The sequence below is a fragment of the Ovis aries genome, chromosome 25 (assembly GCF_016772045.2).
Source record: "Ovis aries strain OAR_USU_Benz2616 breed Rambouillet chromosome 25, ARS-UI_Ramb_v3.0, whole genome shotgun sequence".
In the NCBI taxonomy this organism is placed as follows: domain Eukaryota; kingdom Metazoa; phylum Chordata; class Mammalia; order Artiodactyla; family Bovidae; genus Ovis; species Ovis aries.
In genome coordinates this window covers 22,296,919-22,320,250 of record NC_056078.1, presented here as the reverse complement: position 1 = coordinate 22,320,250, position 23,332 = coordinate 22,296,919, and the positions used below count along the sequence as shown (strand labels likewise).

The following is a 23,332-nucleotide window of genomic DNA, read 5'->3' as shown; positions in this document are numbered from 1 at the left end:
CCTCCACGCCAGGGCAGGGAAGGACTGGGCACCTTGATCAACTGTCATGCCAAGACTTCATACCACTGAGCTAGACAAGGAGATAGCAGTTGTTTAAAGGGAAATCAGACTGTTCTGGACAGAAAAAGGAGCAGATGTTGGGGAGAAGGGCCAAAATCTCTCCTACTTTTGATTTTCTTGTTTCCTGAGTAGTTTGATTTTTAAAGTTTTATATCTTATAGACTAAATGTTTGTGCCCCTCCCCCCCAATTCATATAGTGAAATCTTAACACCCAAGGTGATTAGACTGGGAGATGGAACATTTTGAAGGTGATTAGGTAATGAGAGAAGAACCCTTATATGTGATTAGTGCCCTTATGAAAAGGAATCCCAGAGATTTCCCTCAGCTCTCCTGCTATGTGATGTTCCAGCTGGAGTAGAGGGTCATTCTAGGAACCTGGAAGCTGGTGCTCACCAGGCATTGTATCTGCCACCACCTTGATCCTAGACTTCCCAAACTCTAGCACTGTAAGAAGTTAATTCTGTTGTTTATAAGCTACACGGTCTATTACTTTTGTTACAGTAGTCCTAATATACTAAGCCCTATTTCTCAGGTGGTAGTATAGGTTGTTATTGCTTATCTCTAATTTGTGAAGCCTTTTCTATGACTTCCTAGCCTCTTCCGTGTGTGTGTGTGTGTGTGTGTGTGTGTGTGTGTGTGTATATGTGTGTGTGTGTGTGTGTATATATACATATATATATATATATTATATAGAGTCAGTTCATGCTTCTTGTAGATTTTCACCACTTTACATTAATCTTCAGGAAAGAGTGTCTTATACAAACAAATGAAAATCAACACAAAGTCTAAATGTGTCTCAGTGTTGTGTATATGTATGTTGAGAGCAGTACATCAGAGTTACCTGGGGAACTCTTTTTTTCTAACTTTTTATTTTGTGTTCAAGTAGAGCTGATTAACAATGTTGTGATCATTTCAGGTTGACAGCAAAGGGACTTAGCCATGCATATACATGTATTCTTTCTCCCTTGGGAAACTTTAAAAAGTTGAATTAAACACAGTTTATATCTCTTATAACTTCCACCCACAGTTCAGTTTAGTCGCTGAGTTTTGTATGACTCTTTGTGACCCCATGAGCCGCAGCACTCCAGGCCTCCGTGCCCATCACCAACCCAGAGTTCACTCAAACCCATGTCCATTGTGTCGGTGAGGCCATCCAACGATGTCATCCTCTGTCGTCCCCTTCTCCTCCTGCCCTCAATCTTTCCCAACATCAGGGCCTTTTCAAATGAGTCACCTCTGCACATCAGGTGGCCAAAGTATTGGAGTTTCAGCTTCAACATCAGACCTTCCATGAATACCCAGGACTAATCTCCTTTAGGATAGACTGGCTGGATCTCCCTGCAGTCCAAGGGACTCTCAGGAGTCTTCAACACCATAGTTCAAAAGCATCAGTTCTTCGGTGCTCAGCTTTTTTTTATAGTCCAACTCTCACGTCCATACATAACTACTGGAAAAACCATAGCCTTGACTAGAGGGACCTTTGTTGGCAAAGTAATGTCTCTGCTTTTTAATATGCTGTCTAGGTTGGTTATAACTTTCCTTCCAAGGAGTAAACGTCTTTTAATTTCATAGCTGCAATCACCATCTGCAGTGATTTGGGAGCCCAGAAAAATAAAGTCTGACACTGTTTCCACTGTTTCCCCATCTATTTCCCATGAAGTGATGGGACCGGAACATGATCTTAGTTTTCTGAATGTTGAGCTTTAAGCCACCTTTTTCCACTCTCCTCTTTCACTTTCATCAAGAGGCTTTTTAGCTCCTCTTCACTTTCTGCCATAAGGGTGGTGTCATCTGCATATCTGAGGTTATTGATATTTCTCCCAGCAATCTTGATTCCAGCTTGTGCTTCATCCAGCCCAGCATTTCTCATGATGTACTCTGCAAAAAAGTTAAATAAGCAGGGTGACAATATACAGCCTTGACATTCTCCTTTTCCTATTTGGAACCAGTCTGTTGTTCCATGTCCAGTGTAACTGTTGCTTCCTGACCTGCATACAGATTTCTCAAGAGGCAGGTCAGATGGTCTGGTATTCCCATCTCTTTCAGAATTTTCCACAGTTTATTGTGATCCACACAGTCAAAGGCTTTGGCATAGTCAATAAAGCAGAAATAGATGTTTTTTCTGGAACTCTCTTGCTTTTTCAATGATCCATTGGATGTTGGCAATTTGATCTCTGGTTCCTCTGCCTTTTCTAAAAGCAGCTTGAACATCTGGATGCTCACAGTTCACGTATTGCTGAAGCCTGACTTGGAGAATTTTGAGCATTACTTTACTAGCGTGTGAAATGAGTGCAATTGTGCAGTACTTTGAGCATTCTTTGGCATTGCCCTTCTTTGAGTTTGAAATGAAAACTGACCTTTTCCAGTTCTGTGGTCACTGCTGAGTCTTCCAATTTTGCTGGCATATTGAGTGCAGCACGTTCACAGTATCATCTTTCAGGATTTGAAATAGCTCAACTGGAATTCCACTGCGTCCGCTAGCTTTGTTCATAGTGATGCTTCCTAAGGCCCATCTGGCTTAACATTCCAGCTAGAGACATACTTACTATATGAGTGTCTTGGCAGAAGTATTCTGGACTTTTCTTTAATAGCCATACCAATGATTATTATATTCACCATCTAACTTATCCCACAGATTGAGAACTACTAATAAAGATTTTCTGTGGGCTCAAACTTTTTTTTCTTTTATTGAAAATATTTGACATTTTGGATTCTGTGTCCTCTATGAGGAAGCTGTTGAAAGAAAGACTTCATCTCTTTATAAGGAAGAACATCTTAATCTGTGTAACTTTGGACTACCATGCAACAGGAATACACTGTCCTGGAAAAGAGTAAATTCTGTCTATGAAAGTGCTTACCCAGGAGTTCCATGACCATTGGCCAGAGAGGAAAATGCATAAAAATGAGAAAAGGATCTTTCTCCCCCACTAAGAGCTAAGATGCAGAGTAACATCATATTACAATTAAGTATGTGAACTAAACTATGGATATGCAACAATGGAAATCTCACCAAACATCAAAGTTTGCTTCATGTTCTTGAGAAATCATATCACAAGTAAGTAGTGTGTAAGAACCCCTTAGTGACAGAATGAAAAATGTATGATGATCAGCTGTTCAAATAGTGAGCTTGTTCCTAGCAACAATATTATTTCAGTGTCTAAGATGACTTGAGAGGACAGTTATTGCACCTGAAATTTCAAATAACACTTGATGTTGGAATGTTAATCTATAGCATGATATGGTATTCTATATTTTTAAAATGCAGTCTCTTTACTAGCTCAGAATGATAAAAAGTATAGTTAAGCCCTATAGCATGATAGACTGATATAAAGGTCATTGACATTATCCCCACTTCCCAAATACTGTTTTTATAGCTTTCCTTGATACTAGCATTGTTTTTTTTTTTAATTTAAATTTACTTATTTTAATCAGAGGCTAATTACTTTACAATATTGTATTGGTTTTGCCATACATCAGTATGAATCTGCCACGGGTGCACATGTGTTCCCCATCCTGATCCCCCCTCCCTCCTCCCTCCCCGTACCATCCCTCTGGGTTGTCCCAGTGCACCAGCCCCAAGCATCCAGTATCATGCATCGAACCTGGATTGGTGATTCATTTCTTATATGATATTATACATGTTTCAATGCCATTCTCCCAAATCATTCCACCCTCTCCCTCTCCCACAGAGTCCAAAAGACTGTTCTCTACATCTGTGTCTCTTTTGCTGTCTTGCATACAGGGTTATCATTGCCATCTTTCTAAATTCCATAGATATGCGTTAGTATACTGTACTGGTGTTTTTCTCTCCAGCCTTGTTATTGTTGTTTAGTCACCTGGTGATGTCCATCTCTTTTGTGACCCTATGCAGCCCACCAGGCGACTCTGTCCATAGATAGCAGTTCCCAGGCAAGAATAATGGAGAGGGTTGTCACTTCCTTTTCTAGGGGATCTTCCTGTCCTGGGGATCAAATCAATGTCTCCTGCATGAGCAGGTGGATTCTTTACCACTGAGAAGCCCAGTACTACTATGTCTGTATCATCTGGGTGTGGGGAGGGTCAAGTGTGGCCATCTCCTTGACCTTGGTGGAAAGTGAGGGACAGAACTAGCCTAGCTGGCAGGATTTTATGACTCCAGGTTCCTGAGCAGAGAATTTCCCTCTTAAGAACATGAGTCAGGGATGAGAGGTACCATGTTATATGCCAGGTGAAGGGGAAGGATCACAGTCCAATACATGGAAAAGATGCCAGGGATATTAATGATTAGTATACAGAACTGGAACTAGGAAGAGAAGAACAAACATCAGTAGGATAGTAATTAATGTGAATTAATTCAAGAAGTGTCTAGCCAGGCTTTGTTGTCTGCAATATTTTCAATATACCTGAAAGGGCAGTGCATTCAAATGTAAAACTTCTAGAAAGTGATACATCTTAGAAGGCAGAAGGACTTGTGTGAAGGAAAGAGGCTCATGAGAGAGATGTTGATGCTAAAAAAATAATCACTCCCCTCTGAGTAACATGACACCATTTCCCTGTTTGAAGATTATTTTATTTGACTTTTGCAATTATTAGAGTATTGACAGTTATTTTAAAGATACAGTTTAATCTTTTATTTTTAAAAAATGAAAGAAAGTGTGTCCTGGCCTTTTCTTTTTAATAAACTTGTGAATCTACCTGAATGTCTTTGGTTCCATTTAGGATAATTTAGATTCTGATTTTCTTGGTCTTGGGGAAGGCACAACATCAATAAAAAGTCTGGTCAATCATTTCAATGCAGGAAAATTTCAGTACTTTAAATCAGGGTGGCATAAATAGCATACATTGTTTTCTGGTTAATAGTCTTCCTATCAGTGGATGGTTTGAATGTATTTCTTCTCTCTGTCCAGAAGAAAAAGGCTTGTTTAAAAAAAAAAGATGATAAATTAAAAATTAAAGTGTATCCACTTTCCCACTGGTACCATAATTTTATGCTCTATGCCTGAGAGTCTACTTCTGTTTTGTTGTTGTTGAAACACTAAGTCATGTCTGACTCTTTGAGACCCCATGGACTGCAGCCCTCCAGGCTTCTCTGTCCTACATTCATCTGGAGTTTGCTTAAATACATGTCCACTGAGTCAGTGATGATATCTAACCATCTCATCTTTTTGTCTTCTATCTTTCCTGGCATTAGGATCTTTTCAAATGAATTGGCTCTTTATATCAGGTAATCAAAGTTTTAGAGCTTCAGCATCAGTCCTTCCAGTGAATATTCAGGATTGATTTATTTTAGGACTGACTGATTTGACCTCCTTGCAGTCCAAGGAATTCTTAAGAGTCTTCTCCAGCACCAAAATTCAAAGCATCAGTTCTTAGGCACTCAGCCTTCTTATGATCCAGCTCTCATATCCAAACATGACTACTGGAAAAAGCATAGCTTTGACCATGTAAACGCTTTGTTTGTCAGCAAAGTGATGTCTCTGCTTTTTAATACACTAGGTTTCTCATAGCTTTCCTTTCAAGGAGCAAGTATCTCTTAATTTCATGGCTGCAGTATCCATCCACAGTAATTTTTGAGCCCAAGAAAATAAAATCTGTCACTGTTTCCACTTTTTCCCCTTCTATTTGCCGTGAGTGTCATGGGACTGGATGCTATGATCTTTGTTGTTTGAATATTGAGTTTAAGCCAGCTTTTTCACTCTCCTCTTTCACTCTCCCTCTTCAAGAGTCTCTTTAGTTTCTCTTCACTTTATGCCATTAGAGTGGTGTCATCTGCATATCTGAGGTTGCTGATATTTGTCCCAGCAATCTTGATTCCAGCTTGTAACTCAACCAGCCTGGTATATCCCATGAAGTACTCTGCATAGAAGGGTGACAATGTAATGTGCTCCTTTCCCAGTTTGAAATGAGTCCATTGTTACATGTCCAGTTCTAACTGTTGCTTCTTGACCCTCATACAGGTTTCTCAGGAGACAGGTAAGGTGGTCTGGAATTCCCTTCTCTAATAATATTCCACAGTTTGTTGTGATCCATACAGTCAATGGCTTTAGCATAATCACTAAAGCAGAAGTAGATGGTTTTCTAGACTTCCTTTGCTCTCTTTATGATCCAGTGGACACTGGCAATTTGATTTCTGGTTCCTCTGCCTTTTTAAAATCCAGCTTGTACATCTGGATGTTCTCAGTTCCTATTCTGTTGAAGCCTAGAATTTTGAGCATAAACTTACTAACATATGAAATGAGAGCAATTGTCCAGGTGGTTTGAACATTCTTTGGCATTGCCCTTCTTGGGGATTGAAATGAAAAACTGACCTTTTCCAGTCCTATGGCTGAGTTTTCCAAATTTGCTGACATATTGAGTACAGGATTTTAAGAGCATCATCTTTTAGAATTTTAGATGGCTCTGCTGAAATTCTGTCACTTTCACTAGCTTTGTAATAATGCTTCCTTGACTTCACACACCAGGATGCCCAGCTCTAGGTGAGTGATCACACCACTGTGGTTATCTGGATCAGTAAGCCCTTTTGTATATGGTTATGTATTCTGGCCACCTCTTAATCTCTTCTACTTCTGTTAGGTTATTAGTGTTTCTGTCCTTTATCATGCCTTTTTCTATTTTGTGATAAGTTAATTTGATCTATTTTTTAAGATTCTGCGTGTTTGTTGTTCTCTTTCTGACACACTTCACTTACTACAATAATCTCCAGGACCATCCATGTTGCTGCAAATGACATTATTTCACTGTTGTTAATGGCTGAATAATATTCTGTTGTATATATGTACCACCTTTTGTTTGTGCATTTCTCTGTCAGTGGACATTTAGGTTGCTTCCAAATGTTGTCTCTTCAAAACAGCACTGCAGCGCACATTGGAGTGCATGGATTCTTTTGAAAGGACGTTTTTCTCTGGCTATATGCCCAGGAGTGGGCTTGTAGATCACATGGTAGTTATGTTTTCTTAAAAATATTTATTTATTTATTTGGCCATGTCAGACCTCTTCGGGGCACATGGGCTCTTCGTTGGAGCACAGGCTTCTCTCTACCTGTGGTCCATGAGCTTGCTGCCCCATAACTTGTAGGCTATAGTCCATGGGGTTGCAAAAGTGTCTGACATGACTTAGAGACTAAACAACAACAGCAACATGGGATCTTAGTTCTCTGACCATGGATGGAACCTGAGTCCCCTGCACTGGAAGGCAGATTCTTAACCAATGGACAACCATAGACATCCGTATTTTTTAGTTTCTTAAGAAACCTCCGTACGGCTCTCTATAGTGTTTGTACCAATTTACTTTCATACTGACAGTGAAGGAGGGTTTCCTTTTCTCCACACCCTCCTCAGCATTTATTGTTTGTTGATTTTTTGATGACGGCCCTTCTGACTGATGTGAAGAGATATCTCATTGTAGTTTTAATTTGCATTTTTCTAATAATGCCTTCTCTAATAATTAACATTTATTAGAAATTATTACTTTCTAATAATTAATTTTTCTAAAATTAATGTTTCTAATGTTGAACATCTTTTGGTATGCTTCTTGTTCATCTGTGTGTGAGTCTGTGTGCATGCTCAGTCGTGTTCGACTCTTTGTGACCCTATGGACTACAGTCCACCAGTCTCCTCTTCCACGGCATTCTCTAGGCAAGAATACTGGAGTAGATTGCTGTTCTCTTCTCTAGGGAATCTTCTTGATCTAGGGATTGAACCACAGTCTCCTGCATGGCAGGCAGATTCTTTACTGCTGAGCCACTGGGGAAGTCCTCTTGGCCATCTGTATGTCTTCTTTAGAGAAATGTCTATTTAGGTCTTCTGCTCACTTTTTGGATTGGATGGTTTGGCATAGATTGGGAGTCTGAGATTGGCATGCACACACTACTATATTTAAAATAAGTAACCAATATGGACCTACTATAGAGCACAGGGAATACTGCTTCAGTTCAGCTTGCTTTAGTCTCTCAATCGTGTCCAACTTTTTTCAACCCAAGAACTACAGCATGCAACGCCTTCCTTTCCATCACCAATTGCCGGAGTCCACCCAGACCCATGTCCATTGAGTCGGTGATGCCATCCCACCATCTCATCCTCTGTCATCTCCTTCTCCTCCTGCCCTCAGTCTTTCCCAGCATCAGGATCTTTTCAAATGAGTCAGCTCCTCGCATCAGGTGGCCAAAGTATTGGAGTTTCAGCTTTAGCATCAGTACTTCCAATGAACATCCAGGACTGATCTCCTTTAGGATGGACTGGGTGGATCTCCTTGTGGTCCAAAAAGAACTCTTAAGAGTCTTCTCCAACACCAGAGTTCAAAAGCATAAATTCTTCGGTGCTCAGCTTTCTTTATAGTCCAACTCTCACATCCATACATGACCATTGGAAAAACCATAGCCTTGACTAGAGGGACCTTTGTTGGCAAAGCAATGTCTCTATTTAATATGCTATCGAGGTTGATCATAACTTTCCTTCCAAGGAGTAAGCATCTTTTAATCTCATGGCTGCAATCACAAACTGCAGTGATTTTGGAGCCCAGAAAAATAAAGTCAGCCACTGTTTCCACTGTTTCCCACCTATTTCCCATGAAGTGATGGGACCAGATGCCATGATCTTTGTTTTCTGAATGTTGAGCTTTAAGCCAACTTTTTCACTCTCCTCTTTCACTTTCATCAAGAGGCTTTTAGTTCTTCTTCACTTTCTGCCATAAGGGTGGTATCATCTGCATATCTGAGGTGATTGATATTTCTCCCAGCAATCTTGATTCCAGCTTGTGCTTCCTCCAGCCCAGTGTTTCTTATGATGTATTCTGCATGTAAGTTAAATAAGCAGGGTAACAATATATAGCCTTGATAGCTCCTTTTCCTATTTGGAACCAGTCTGTTGTTCCATGTCCAGTTCTAACTGTTGCTTTCTGATCTGCATATGGTTTTCTCAGAGGCAGGTCAGGTGGTCTGGTATTCCCATCTGTTTCACAAATTTCCACATAGTCAAAGGCTTTGGCCTAGTCAGTAAAGCAGAAATAGATGTTTTTCTGGAACTCTTGCTTTTTTGATGATCCAGCAGATGTTGGTAATTTGATCTCTGGTTCCTCTACCTTTTCTAAATCCAGCTTGAACATCTGGAAGTTCACGGTTCACATGTTACTGAAACCTGGCTTGGAGAATTTTGAGCATTACTTTACTAGTGTGTGAGATGAGTGCAATTGTGTAGTAGTTTGAGCATTCTTTGGCATTGCCTTTCTTTGGGATTAGAATGAAAACTGACCTTTTCCGGTCCTGTGGCCACTGCTGAGTTTTCCAAATTTGCTGACACATTGAGTGCAGCACTTTCACAGCATCATCTTTCAGGATTTGAAATAACTCAACTGGAATTCCATCACCTCCACTAGCTTTGTTCGCAGTGATGCTTCCTAAGGCCCACTTGACTTCACATTCCAGGATGTCTGGCTCTAGGTGAGTGATCACACCATCGTGATTATCTGGGTCATGAAGACCTTTTTTGTACAGTTTTTTTGTGTGTGTGTATTCTTGCAACCTCTTCTTAATATCTTCTGCTTCTCTTAGGTCCATACCATTTCTGTCCTTTTTGAGCCCATCTTTGCATAAAATATTCCCTTGGTATCTCTAATGTCCTGTAATAACCTAAATGAGAAAAGAATTCAAAAAATAATAGATACATTTATAACTGAATCCCTTATTATACACCTAAAACTGACATAAAACTGTTAATCCACTATATTTAAATATAAAATTAAAGAAACTTAAAAAGTATCTATATAGAGTATCTTTCTGTAATTTTTAAACTTTGGTTTAACCAACATTCATCTATTTGACCAAAAGATTGAGCCAATAATTTCATATTTCTACTTAAAGCAAACAGTGCTCAAATTTACAGGCAGCTATTTTCTGCAAGTACAGTGAAAATTATTATAAAATTTATTAAAGGAATTAAACTGCTAAATTTTTACTTTCTGTGAGTGGGGTTTTAAGAATGGAGTGGGGTACAGAAACGACTGCCCTTTTCAAATAATCACGAATGTGCTAATTATGTGGCTGATATGAAAGTTGAGGCATTGTGACCTTCAAGCCAACAAAAGACCTTTTCAAGTAAGCCATTTCCATGTACATTAATAAAGTGATCAATGCCATTCCACAGTTAAATAATATATGGCTGTCATTTCATTATATGTAAATGGAAACCAAGGAGTTGTTTCACTGCCAACATATTTAAAGTAATGCTATAAAAAAAAAAAAAAGCAAAGACTGTAAATCCATGTAAGTAACAGTTTTTGGTATTCTGCAGATAGTCATCCAAAGATATGTTTGTTGTTTACTTCCAACACATACAGTTTAAGTCAAGTTCCTCTGCAACTGATTGGATTTTGAATTTGATCAGTAGAAACTGTCTTGTGATAAAGTCTATAATAACTGAAACATGATGAAAATGATTGTTAGGAAAGTGATCTCTTTGCAGTGATGGAGGCAGTGACATATTTTATAGATCTGAGAAAACATTGCCTCCGTACATGAAGACTCACCTGCTAGCAAGGGGGATGTTGAATAAGACTGAAGTTCAAAGGAAAAGGATGGAACTCCACAATCTTTCTCAAGACTTGTTCATGGTATAAAGAAAATCCTTATGAACATTGGACTTAGGTCATCGCCATGAAGGCAGTTATTTTAAAGGGCAGTCATATCCCTGGGAAACGGTGTGTTTCAAAACAATAATGTATAAAAAAATATGGATATTAGGGTGTGAATCAAATTGACTGCTGGAATGTCAAATAGTGCTTATGAAGTTGTAGTAGAAAATCAAGAACAGGAAGAAGAATTCAATTATCCTGTATTTGCCCAGCTTTGTAGCATATTTGATGCTAAATAAAACATGGACAAAGATACAGTCATGCTTAATGCAACTTAAGAATGCATAATAGACTTCTGGGAAATAATAAACCAGTTACAAACTTAAAATAAACCACAATCATATGAATCCAAGAATTTATTAGCATTCAATCCATAGATAAACTTTTTCTCAGTCTCATTAAAAAACCATAGCAGCATCTTATTATGGGTTAGATATTGATACCAAGAGACTGTACAGGGATTGCAAATTTGTTCACCAGTCTTCCTGTTAGCTTTAAACACTACTGTATGGCCTTTATTTTTATTTAATAGATTTCTGAATGCTTCCATAAAGTAGATACCAGTGACATTTATGTGATAACATATGTTTCTGCATTTCCTGGATAGTCTGAGATAATTTCCATTATTTTGTATTTAAGGTGGCAAATCTTGCTTGTTCCATGTCAACAAATGAAGATGGGATTAAGATTGTCAGAGTTGCTGCCAATCACCTGGAAACCTTGTGTCCACAGGTATGATAACGGTCTTTCATTAAACTAGCTATAAAAAAATTATGTGTAATGCTTCAGACTTTCATACATATGGAAACATATTAAAATATATATTTTAAAAATATAAACTGACTCATCCTAAGGTCATAGTTTACTCTTTACTAAGCATTTCATTCTTTATTTGACACCTGGTTCTTGTAACAGTTCCTGAGAGACCATCTTAGAATTTTCTGAATGGTATAGTTTGAAATCAAAGAAGTGTTTTTTGCAACAGATCTGATTTATTTTTAGTCATTATTTAATTTGAAATCTCAAATCATGTGAAAATAATGTGTTTTTTTTTTCTCTTTTATCAAAAGAAGGCATGAGCTTGAAAAAAGCCAAGAAATATTGTCTTGTCTGGAATTCAGGAGTTTTTTAAAAATCTGAAGAGAAACATATTGCTTAGGAATTATTTCTAGATGAGTAATTATCTCAAAACTATGATTCAGGATACACAGGAGAAGGGGACAACAGAGGATGAGATGGTTGGATAGCGTCACCAACTCAATGGGCATGAGTTTGAGTAAACTCTGGGAGTTGATGATGCACAGGGAAGCCTGGTGTGCTGCAGTCCATGGGGTCACAAAGAATCAGACATAACTGAGCGACTGAACTGAACTGAGGATACACATAAGGTCAATCCTTCGTTGCCTTAGAATAAGCAACAAGTGATGTAGATAATTACTTCCCAATTAAAACCACAGTAGTTGCAAAGATGTGAAATATAATAATGATTAGAAATTTCAAGTCTCTGGACTTCTGCTGGAATTCTAATTTTACTAAAAGCAGAATGTGTGTTAAATTCTTCACTTGCTTTGCCGATGATTTCATCTGCAAGAATATTTAGGAAATAGTAAGGTGACTGCTTCTTTAGACTTAATGCTGATTAAATGAAAACTGGCTGAAGTACGATCTAGAGGAACCAGCAACTGAGATCTCATAATGGAGGTCAGTTTTCTATGAGGTCCCATAGGGAACAGAACTGTGCAATAGGTCTCCGAAGTGGCTGAATCACATTCCCCTCAGTAGATTGAGTTTTCGTTTCTCCGTATTGTGGATAACACTTGATGCTGTCACTATTGAAATGCCTTTTGAATCTGAATAGTATTCAGAATATCTCATTGGTTTCAATTTATACTTTTATGATTACTCAAGAAAACACTTTAGAAAACAGTTATTAACCATTTGGCTTTCAAAGTCTGTGAATTGCTTAAACCCTTTGACAATTTTTAGTTGCTTGTTTTTATTGCACTGCTTAGATTTATTAAAAATATCTTCTGTTGACTGTGGCTTTTCCTTTAACTTTGAATATAATATTTTAATCCTAAAGTGTTTTAAGAACTATAATATGAACATATGATTCATCTTTTAAATTTTTAATTAGACGTTTGAGCACCTATTCTGTGCCATGGTGTGTTGGTTTGTGCTTTGTCAAGAAATTCTTCCAACAAGAGGGTTACATAGTCCCCATATTTTCTTTTTAAAATAGTAAATACTGTTATTTAACATTTAAGTCTTTATTTTATCTGAAATTTATGTTTATGTCTAATAGGAGGTTGAATATAATTTTTTAAATAGTGGTAACCACTAGGCTATCATACTCAGTATGTATTAAAAAGTTGACCCTTTACCAATTATACTTTATTTGTTATATTCCATATATAAGTGAAATCATGTGATATTTACCTTACTCTGTTTGACTTATCTCATTTAGCATATTACTTCCAGGTCTATCAATGTTATCACAGTGGCAAGGTTTAATTAATTTTTTATGGCTGGGTAATATTGCATTGTGTTTGTGTTGTGTGTGTGTGTGTGTGCACAGCATCCTCTTTATTCACTCATTTATTGATAAAAACACTTAGGATGCTTTAACATCTTGGCTATTATAAATAATGCTGCAATGAACATGAAAGTGAAAGTGAAGTTGCTCCGCTGTGTCCGACTCTTTGCGACCTTGCGGACTGTAGCCCACATCCGTCCATGGGATTCTCCAGGCAAGAATACTGGAGTGGGTTGCCATTTCCTTCTTCAGGGGATCTTCCTGACCCAGGGATTGAACCCAGGTCTCCTTCATTGCACGTAGACGCTTTAACCTCTGAGCCACCAGGGAAGCCCATACGGATGCCTATATCTTTTCTTTTTTTAAAATTAAAAAAAAAAAAAAAAAACTGGCTGTGCTGTGGCTTTTGGGATCTTACTTCCTGAACCAGAGACTGAACCCATGCCCTCAGCAGTGAAAGAGTGTTGTCCTAACCACTGGACCATCAGGGAATTCTCACATATATCTTTTTAAACCAATGTTTTTGTTTTCTTCGGATAAAATCCCAGAAGTGGAATTGCTGGATCATTTGGTAGTTCTATTTTTAATTTTTTGAGGAACACCCCCCCTACTGTTTTTCATAGTGGCTACACCAATTTACATTCCCACAAATAATGCACAAGGGGTCCTTTTTCTCTATGTCCTTGCCTACACTTATTACAACAGGTGCAAAGTGATAGCTCATGACTTCAATTTGCATTTCCCTGATGATTAGTGATACTGAGCATCTTTTCATGTGCCTGTTGGCCATCTGGATACTTCTTTGAAAAAAAAATCTATTCAAGTTCTTTACCTATTTTTAATTGGGTTGTTTCTTTCTTTCTTTTTTGATGTTGAGTCTTACGAGTTCTTTGTATATTTTGAATGTTAAGCCCTCATTGAGTATTTTGTTTGCAAGTATCTTCTCTCATTCAGTATGTAGCTTTTAATTTTGTTGACAGTTTCCCTAACTGTGCAAAAGCTTTTTAAGTTTGATGTAGTCTCATTTGTTTATCTTTGATTTTGTTTTCTTTACCTGAGAATATATATCCCCAAAATATTGCCAAGACTGATGTCAAAGAGCATCCTGCCTACATTTTTTCTTCCTAGAAGTTTTATGGTTTTGGGTCTTACATTTAAGTCTTTAATCCATTTTGAATTTATGTGAGAAAATAGTCCAGCTTCATTCTTTTGCAAGTAGCTGTCCAGTTTTCCCAATACAACTTATTAAAAAGGGTATACTTTTCCACACTGTATATTCTTGCCCCTCCTCTTGTAGATTAATTGCCACGTAAGTGTAATTTTTTTTTCTGGGCTCTTTTCTATGTTCCACTGACTTATATGCCTGTTTTTGTATGTTGTATGTTTGTAAGTTTTGTCTGTTTTTGTACCATACTGTTTTGACTACTGTGCTTTGTAATATAGTTTGAAATCAGGAAGAATGATGTCTCTGGCTTTGTTCTTTCTCAAGATTATGTTTGCTATTTGGACTCTTTTGTGTTTCCATACAAATGAATTATTTGTTCTAGTTTTGTGAAAAATGTCACTGGTATTTTGGTATTAATTATGTCAAATCTGTAGATTGCCTTGGGTAATATGGTCACTTTATCAACACTATTAATTCTTCCACTCCAAGAACATGATATATAAATATATTGGAGAGTCATCTCTTTGTGTCTCCTTCAATTCCTTTGTCAGTGTTTTATAGTTTTCCTAATAAGAGTCTTTTATCTCTTTAGATTTATTTCTAAATATTTTATACTTTGTCATGCAATTATAAATTGGATTATTCTCTTAATTTCTCTTTCTAGTTTGTTGTTAGTGCATAGAAGCACAACTGATTTCTGTATATTAATTTTATATCCTGAAACTTTATTGAATTCACTCATGAATTACACATAGATTTTTGTAGCATCTTTAGGACTCTCCACATATTGGATCTTATTGTCTGTAAACTGTGGCAGTTTTACTTTTTGCCTTAAAATTTAGAGTCCTTTCATTTCCTTTTCCTGTCTGAATGCTGTGTCTATTACTTCCAAACTATGTTTAATAAAAATGGCAAGAGTGTGCATCCTTATTCCTGATCTTAGAGGAAATATTTTTAGCTATTCATACATTGCATATGATGTTGACTGTGAGTTTTTCATATATGGCCTTTAGTATTTTGAGGTGCATTCCTTCTATACCCACTTTTTTGGATTTTTTAATCATAAATGTTGAATTTTGTAAAAAACTTTTGCTACATCTATTGAGATGATCATATGATTTTTACTGTTCAGTTTGTTAATGTGGTATATCACATTGATTGTTTGACAATACTGAACCATCTTTCATCACTGGGATAAATCCTACTTGCTCACAGTATATGATCTTTTTATTGTATTGTTGAATTTGCTTTGCTAATGTTTAGTCGAGGGTTTTTGCATCTATGTTCATCAATGGCATTAGCCTATAATTTTTGTGTGCATGTGTTATATCTTTGGTTTTGGTGTCAGGGAGAGTTACAGTCTTAATTGTGACCTTTGGTTACATCTTGATATCATCTAGTCAATTTTAGATGCCTTGTTTCTTTCTTTAAAGTATTACTGTTCTGCTCTTCTCTTTTATGTAACTTTAAGTATCCACTTACAAAGTTCTATAAAAATACATATTATAATTTTTTATTGAAATTGTTAAAATGTTTTAGATTTTAGGTTATTTTAGGGAAAAGTGGCTCCTTCAAGATATTAAATATTTCCATTAATAAACATGTTTTATATATCCCCATAATCAGATCTTTTTTATAAATGTCCTTCAGAGACTCTTTAATATTCCTTTTATTATTAATTACAATAAAGTCCATGGCTATATTTTGATGGCATCCCAATTTTTCTCAATAGGCCAGAAAACTTTCCTGAAGACCAGACTCAAATATTTAATTTTCCCTTTACATCTCCACATTTATGCCTAGAAGACATCTAAAACTTAAAATAGCCAAATGAAACCCCTACTAACTACATCCCCGCCTCATTTTGCTTTTCTTCAGTCTTACTGATTTTAGTTAACAGCATGGCCTTTTATCGAGTTTCTCTGAGGAAAAACCTAGAGATTTTCTTTCTTTTTTTTTTAATGCAGTAAATATTTATCGAACATATGCTATGTAGTAGGTGTCATTTGTGCAGCTGGGGAGTAAACAGTAAATTAAATTAGTCAAAACTCTTGTCCTAGTGAAACTCATATTTTAATATATCTAATGGCTAGTTTTCCTATTTAATCCATTAACAAGCCCTATAAGTTTCACCAAAAATATTTGTCTTGAATCTATATACTTTTCTTCATGTTGTTTGTCAACAGGATGAAAAATATCATAGTCTGTGCCTCATCATTTCTATCTTTGACTACAGAAATATCCTACATGGTTTCCATGCTCATACTTACGTCTCTCTAATCTACTTTCCATATAAAAACCCGATTTTAAAAATGTTTAGCATAGCCGTTGCTTTCCTTAGCCCTATACAATAAAATGCAAAGTTCATTTAATGAGTTATTCAGACTTACATGAAATTTGTACTCCCTAACTGTCAACTCTACTTCATATTATTTTCCTTTGCATGCGTTCGATCTCTGCACTTTGGCCTTTCTGTTTCTAGAACACAATAAGCCTCTTACCACCTGAGGAAGTTCACACTTGGTAATTTCCCAGTTTGCTTTTTCATATGGCCATATGGACAGCTTCTGTTATGTTCAATTTGTGAAAACTGGGCTCAAATATCATCTCAGACATCAGCCTCTCTAAGTTACCTATCATGTCACCATATTTATTTCTTTTAAAGTCTCTACTATAATTTGGTATTATATTTTATATTATTTTGTTAGTTTTTTATTGTACATTGTACACTCTCATATATAAAGTTTATGAAGGCAGTGATTTATTGTTTCTTGTTCACTACCTGTATCCCACATACCTAACAGAAATGCAGCATATATTGGATGCTCAATAACTATTTGTCCAATATATGGGCAGGGTTTCTAGAATATTAAATCATTTTATATTCATAGACCAGAACAAGAATTTTTGCAACATCTTTTAGGCATATCTTTCTCTTTTCAACAATGTAAAAAATTACCTTATAATTAGTTTGAGTTGTAACTGATAAAAAATAAACTGTTAAAATGGCTGATTAATGTATAGTTGCTAACCTCTACTGCTGGGGTGCAATCTGCCCTTGGCCTAGCTCATTTCAGTATTTCACTAGTGATTTGGATAAAATTTTATAATTATGGTCTTAATTTTTTTCAGTTGAAAATTAGAAGGTAAAGGGTCTATATTAGCTGAAAGAGTCTGGTCATAAAGAATTTGCATATTCAAAATATGGACTGAATATTATTATATTCAGCAAAGAGTCAGACATGACTGAGCGACTGAACTGAACTGAATACTGAATAGGTAAAATATTAAACCATATATTTTTGGCACTATAAAAGAAATCTAAAAATAAATAATGGAGTGAACATAGCTTAGTAAATATTTACTGTCTAAAAGGCTTAGAAATTTTGTTGATAGTAATCTCAGTATGAATCAACAATGTGATTTAGCAGTCAGAAAAGACTAATACAACAAATTTTTTTTCATCACAGAACAAGTTCTAATTTATTCTCTACCTCTGTACTGCAAAATTATTTTTTATATTGTGTTTTTTTTATATAGTATACCCTGAAATTCAGAGTTAGTGAGCCTGGGGTACATCCCCAATTATATGTTGTGTGTATGTATGTATATGTGTTATGTCTATGCATGTTTGTAAATGTGTATATGTGTATAAGATCCATTTTGACAATATCTATTGGAATAAAATATGCATATACATTTAGGTTCATTATTCCACTTCTAGAAATTTATAGTACAGACCCATGAGTGCACACGCACAAGTCTTAAGCAAGTTCTTTTTTACGGTTTTTTAAATTGAATTAAATTTGATATAGAATATTAACTTCAGGTGCAAAAATGGTGATGGGATATTTTTGTATATTATCAAATGATCACTGCAATAAATCTAGCTGCCATCTATCACCACACAGAGTTGTTACAATATTATTGACTATATCAGTTCAGTTCAGTTCAGTCACTCAGTCATGTCCGACTCTTTGCGACTCCATGAACTGCAGCGCTATACAACATATCCCTGTGACTTATTTATTTTTACGGCTGGATATTTGTACCTCTTAATCCCCTTCACCTATTTTGCCTGTCCCCCCATCCCTACCACTCTGGCACACCAGTTTGTTATGAGCAAGGTTTATTTGTTTGTTATGAGCAAAGTTTGTTATCTGCAATGGCAAAGCTAGAGCCAACCTAAATATCTGTTAGTGGAGAATATTAAAAGTCGTTTAAAGTAATGTCAGCTCAATATGTATTTTGGTATGGAAGATACCCAAGATAACTGAAAAAGGTACATTTCCGATGAGTATTATACTTCCCACTTATGTGAAAAAAAAGAAGATTGAGCCATATGTTTATGTACTTGTAGGACATTTTTCAAAAGGTTCTCATGAAAATTTTAGTAGTGTTTACTTCCAAGAAGTGAGACTAGATATATAGAACAGGAGGAATACTTTCACATTTCACTTTATTTATTTAAGGATTCTAAGTTTTTAACCAGAAATAGATATTTTCTTAATTTTGAAGGAAAACCTAACCAACTTTTAATATTCAATTCAGTTCAGTTGCTCAGTCTTGTCCAACTTTTTGCAGCCCCATGGACTGCAGCACACCAGGCTTCCCTGTCCTTTATCAACTCATGAGCTTGCTCAAACTCATGTCCATTGAGTCGCTGATGCCATCCAACCATCTCATTCTCTGTTGTCACCTTTTCCTCCCTCCTTCAATCTTTCCCAGCATCAGGGTCTTTTCCAATGAGTCAGTTCTTCGCATTAGGTGGCCAAAGTATTGGAGTTTCAGCTTCAGCATTAGTCCTTCCAATGAACATTCAGTACTGATTTCCTTTTATTTATTTATTTATTTAAAAATTTTATTTTTACTTTATTTTGCTTTACAATACTGTATTGGTTTTGCCATACATTGACATGAATCAGCCACGGGTGTACATGAGTTCCCAATCCTGAACCCCCCTCCCACCTCCCACCCCATATCATCTCTCTGGATCATCCCCGTGCACCAGCTCCAAGCCTCCTGTATCCTGTATCGAACATAGACTGGCGATTCATTTCTTACCTGATAGTATACATGTTTCAATGCCATTCTCCCAAATCATCCCACCCTCTCCCTCTCCCACAGAGTCTAAAAGTCCATTCTATACATGTGTCTCTTTTGCTGTCTCGCATAGAGGGTTATCATTACCATCTTTCTAAATTCCATATATATGTGTTAGTATACTGTATTGGTGTTTTTCTTTCTGGCTTACTCCACTCTGTATAATAGGCTCCAGTTTCATCCACCTCATTAGAACTGATTCAAATGTATTCTTTTTAATGGCTGAGTAATATTAATTTTGGAATAAGTCATGTTGAGAAAACACAGGGCAGAAGGAGCTGATGATGGGGCTCCATTTAGTTCCTGTTTGCTAAATACCATTGAATTCACCTAGGTTTCAGTGAATTGGATCATCTTGGTTTTTACTGTGTCTAGAGAACTACAACTGTAATATTTTGCCCAGTTACAGATGTCATACTTTGAAAAGACTGTCACCTGGAGGAAATTTAGCAGAGAATATCTGAAATGGTGACATGACTTGAAACTATGCTGTACAAAAAACTCATAAAAGCAACAGGGAATTTTTAGCCAGGAAAAGGTTAAGACATGGAGAAACATGATCACTATCATCAAATCTTCAAAGGGCTCTGATGTGAAAGACTTGTTCTGAAGGTCCCTAAGGGACAGAACTACAACCTATGAACATGAGCTAGAAATATAAAAATTTTGTCCCAATATAGAATGATTTTTCTACAGGAACTGCCCTGGAAGAAATTGAACTTTGTTGAGAAAGAGGGATTTGGAGTTTCTCAATGTCACAGACATTTAAATATAAGGAGAGTGATATTTAGACAATGTAGAGGATAAGAAGTTGGCCTACAGGACTTCTAATGGGGCTTCCCATGTGTTGCTAGTGGTAAAGAATCCTGCCAATATAGGAGATGCAAGGGACTCGAGAGTTTCATCCCTGGGTCAGGAAGATCCCCTGGAGCAGGAAATGGCAACCTGCTCCAATATTCTTGCCTGGAAAATCCAAAGGACAGAGGAGCCTGGCAGGTTACAGTCCATAGGGCTGTAAATAGTCAGACGTGACTGAACACACACACAGACACACACACACACACACAGACACAGACACACACACACATTTCTATTGCCCAATCTTGAGATCCTCTAATGAATCTCTCTTTTATATAAAGAAGAGAAACTTAATCTGGGAACTTAACCTGGTGGAAGGATAAATCTAAAATCTTGTTCCATTTTTAACAAGTAACTTGGAAGTTTAATTTGAAAGTATACATTTTATATTTGCTGATGACACAGATGTGAGAAAAATAGAATTCATGGTTCTAAAACATGTTGATAATCTGGACTAATGTTTGAAAACTCATAAGCTAAAATTTAATAAGGGTAAATATAGAATCAGGGCCTTAGGTTAAATAAAATCTATTGCACAAGCGGATAGAAAAAAACATTACTTATCTAAAGGCACCTGGAGCATCAGGAGTTGAAAGGGACATTTGTTATCTAGTTCAATGAATTTTAAACACTGGTCCATCAAAAGCATTTTCATGGTCTATAGTGAAATCAGGTCAGTAGAGTTCAGTTTTTTCAAGTAAAATTTATTCAAAATTTATGTATCTCCTACTTTGATATTCATCAAACACATTGACACATACTATGTAAGCATGTAGTATATACTTATATATACATATACTATAGCTGACATGACTATATAAGTCAGTGGCATGACATGAGGACCATCTTATAGCTTTAAAATGATTATGGTGCTTAGCTTGTGGAATATGAGAAAATTCCCAGTGTACATGGCACAGGAATGTCCAAGTCCAGAATACTGTGTGAGTTCAGGCCCTGCAGTTTAAGGGCTAGGTAGAAAAAGAAAGAGTTGCTTTAAGACAGAGTTGAGCTATTATCTAATCAATGAAAGTGATCTTTAAACATAAGCCAAGTAGGTTATTCCTTGTCAAAGATGTTGGAAAGAGAATGTTTTTTGGTTTATTGGATGTAGAGGTGTTAGATGGTTTTAAATAAGATTTGTTAATTAGCCAAGAGCATGGTGAAATTGTGAGTAATTTCCCCTATAGTGAATACACTTACAATTGGGCAAACTCAAAACAGGTGCTTAATTTTCCAAAATCTAGTTAAGTTTTTGAAACTCTGTTCTGATTGAATCAATATCTGATAGAGTTTTGCTGTGCCTTCTTCCATTTGTCCCTTTCATCAAATGCTGCCCAGTGACCAGACAGAGCTAAAACAGTTTGTAAAGGCATCTAGTTTATTTTCAGTCATATGCTTAGGGATATATTTCCATGAATTGCTTATTGAAAATCTATAATTACTTTTCAAAAGGGCTGTATATTCAGTTCCGTTCAGTTGCTCAGACATCTCCAACTCTTTTTAACCCCATGGACTGAAGCACTCCAGGCTTCCCTGTCCATCACTAACTCCCGGAGCCTATTCAGACTCATGTCCATCGTGTCGGTGATGCCATCTAAGCATCTCATCTTCTGAGGTCCCCTTCTCCTCCCACTTTCAATCTTTCCTAGCATCAGGGTCTTTTCTTCGCATGAGTCGGTTCTTCACATCAGGTGTCCAAACTATTGGAATTTCAGCTTCAACATCAGTCCTTGCAATGAATATTCAGGACTGATTTCCTTTAGGATGGACTTGTTGGATCTCCTTGCAGTCCAAAGGACTCTCAAGAGTCTTCTCCAACACCACAGTTCAAAAGCATCAGTTCTTTGGTGCTCAGCTTTCCTTATAGTCCAACTCGCACATCCATACATGACTACTGGAAAACTATAGCTTTGATTAGTCGGACCTTTGTTGGCAAAGTAATGTCTCTGCTTTTTAATATGCTGTCTACGTTGGTCATAGTTTTCTTCCAAGGAGCAAGCATCTTTTAATTTCATGGCTACAGTCACCATCTGTAATTTTGGAGCCCTCCAAAATAAAGTCTCTCACTATTTCCATTGTTTCCCCATTTGTTTGCCATGACATGATGGGACTGGATGCCATGATATAGTTTTCTGAATGTTGAGCTTTAAGCCAAATTTTTCACTCTCCTTTTCACTTTCATCAAGAGGCTGTTTAATTCTTCTTCACTTTCTGCCATAAGGGTGGCATCATCTGCATATCTGAGGTTATTGATTATTTCTCCCGGGAATCTTGATTCCAGCTTGTGCTTCATACAGACCAGCATTTCACATGATGTACTCTTCATATAAGTTAAATAAGCAGGGTGACAACATACAGTCTTGATGTGCTCCTTTCCTGATCTGGAACCAGCCTGTTCCATGTCCATTTTTAACTATTGCTTCTTGACCTGCATACAGATTTCTCAGCAGGCAGGTCAGGTGGTCTGCTATTCCCATCTCTTTAAGAATTTTCCATAGTTTATTGTGATCCACACAGTCAAAGGCTTTGGCATAGTCAATAAAGCAAAAGTAGATGTTTTTCTGGAACTCCCTTGATTTTTCAATGATCTAGCGGATGTTGGCATTTTGATCTCTGGTTCCTTTGCCTTTTCTGAACCAGCTTGAACATCTAGAAGTTCACGGTTCATGTACTGTTGAAGCTTTACTTGAAGAATTTTGAGCATTACTTTGCTAGTGTGTGAGATGAGTGCAATTGTGTGGTAGTCTGAACATTCTTTGGAACTGCCTTTCTTTGGGATTGGAATGAAAACTGAACTTTTCCAGTCCTGTGGCCACTGTTGAGTTTTCCAGATTTGCTGGCATATTGAATGCAGCATTTTCACAGCTTCATCTTTCAGGATTTGAAATAGCTCAACCAGAATTCCATCAGTTCCACCTGTTTTTTTCATAGTGATGCTTCTTAAGACCCACTTGACTTCACATTCTAGGATGTCTGGCTCTAGGTGAGTGATCACACTGTTATGATT

At 36.8% G+C, this 23,332-nt stretch overlaps 1 protein-coding gene across 8 annotated transcripts in view; it reads left to right on the top strand.

Annotated features, from left to right (window-relative positions):
• The window catches only part of CTNNA3 (catenin alpha 3), a 1,860,557-nt gene that overhangs the window by 1,111,261 nt on the left and 725,964 nt on the right, over window positions 1-23,332 (top strand). For all 8 annotated transcript variants that reach the window (XR_009598595.1, XR_009598596.1, XM_004021400.6 and 5 more), the window contains one exon: window positions 11,303-11,395. Coding sequence is in view for 6 of the 8 variants with exons in the window: in XM_004021400.6 (XP_004021449.1) it covers window positions 11,303-11,395 (93 nt within the window). In the remaining 2 variants the exon portion in view is untranslated. The remainder of the gene's footprint in view (window positions 1-11,302; window positions 11,396-23,332) is intronic.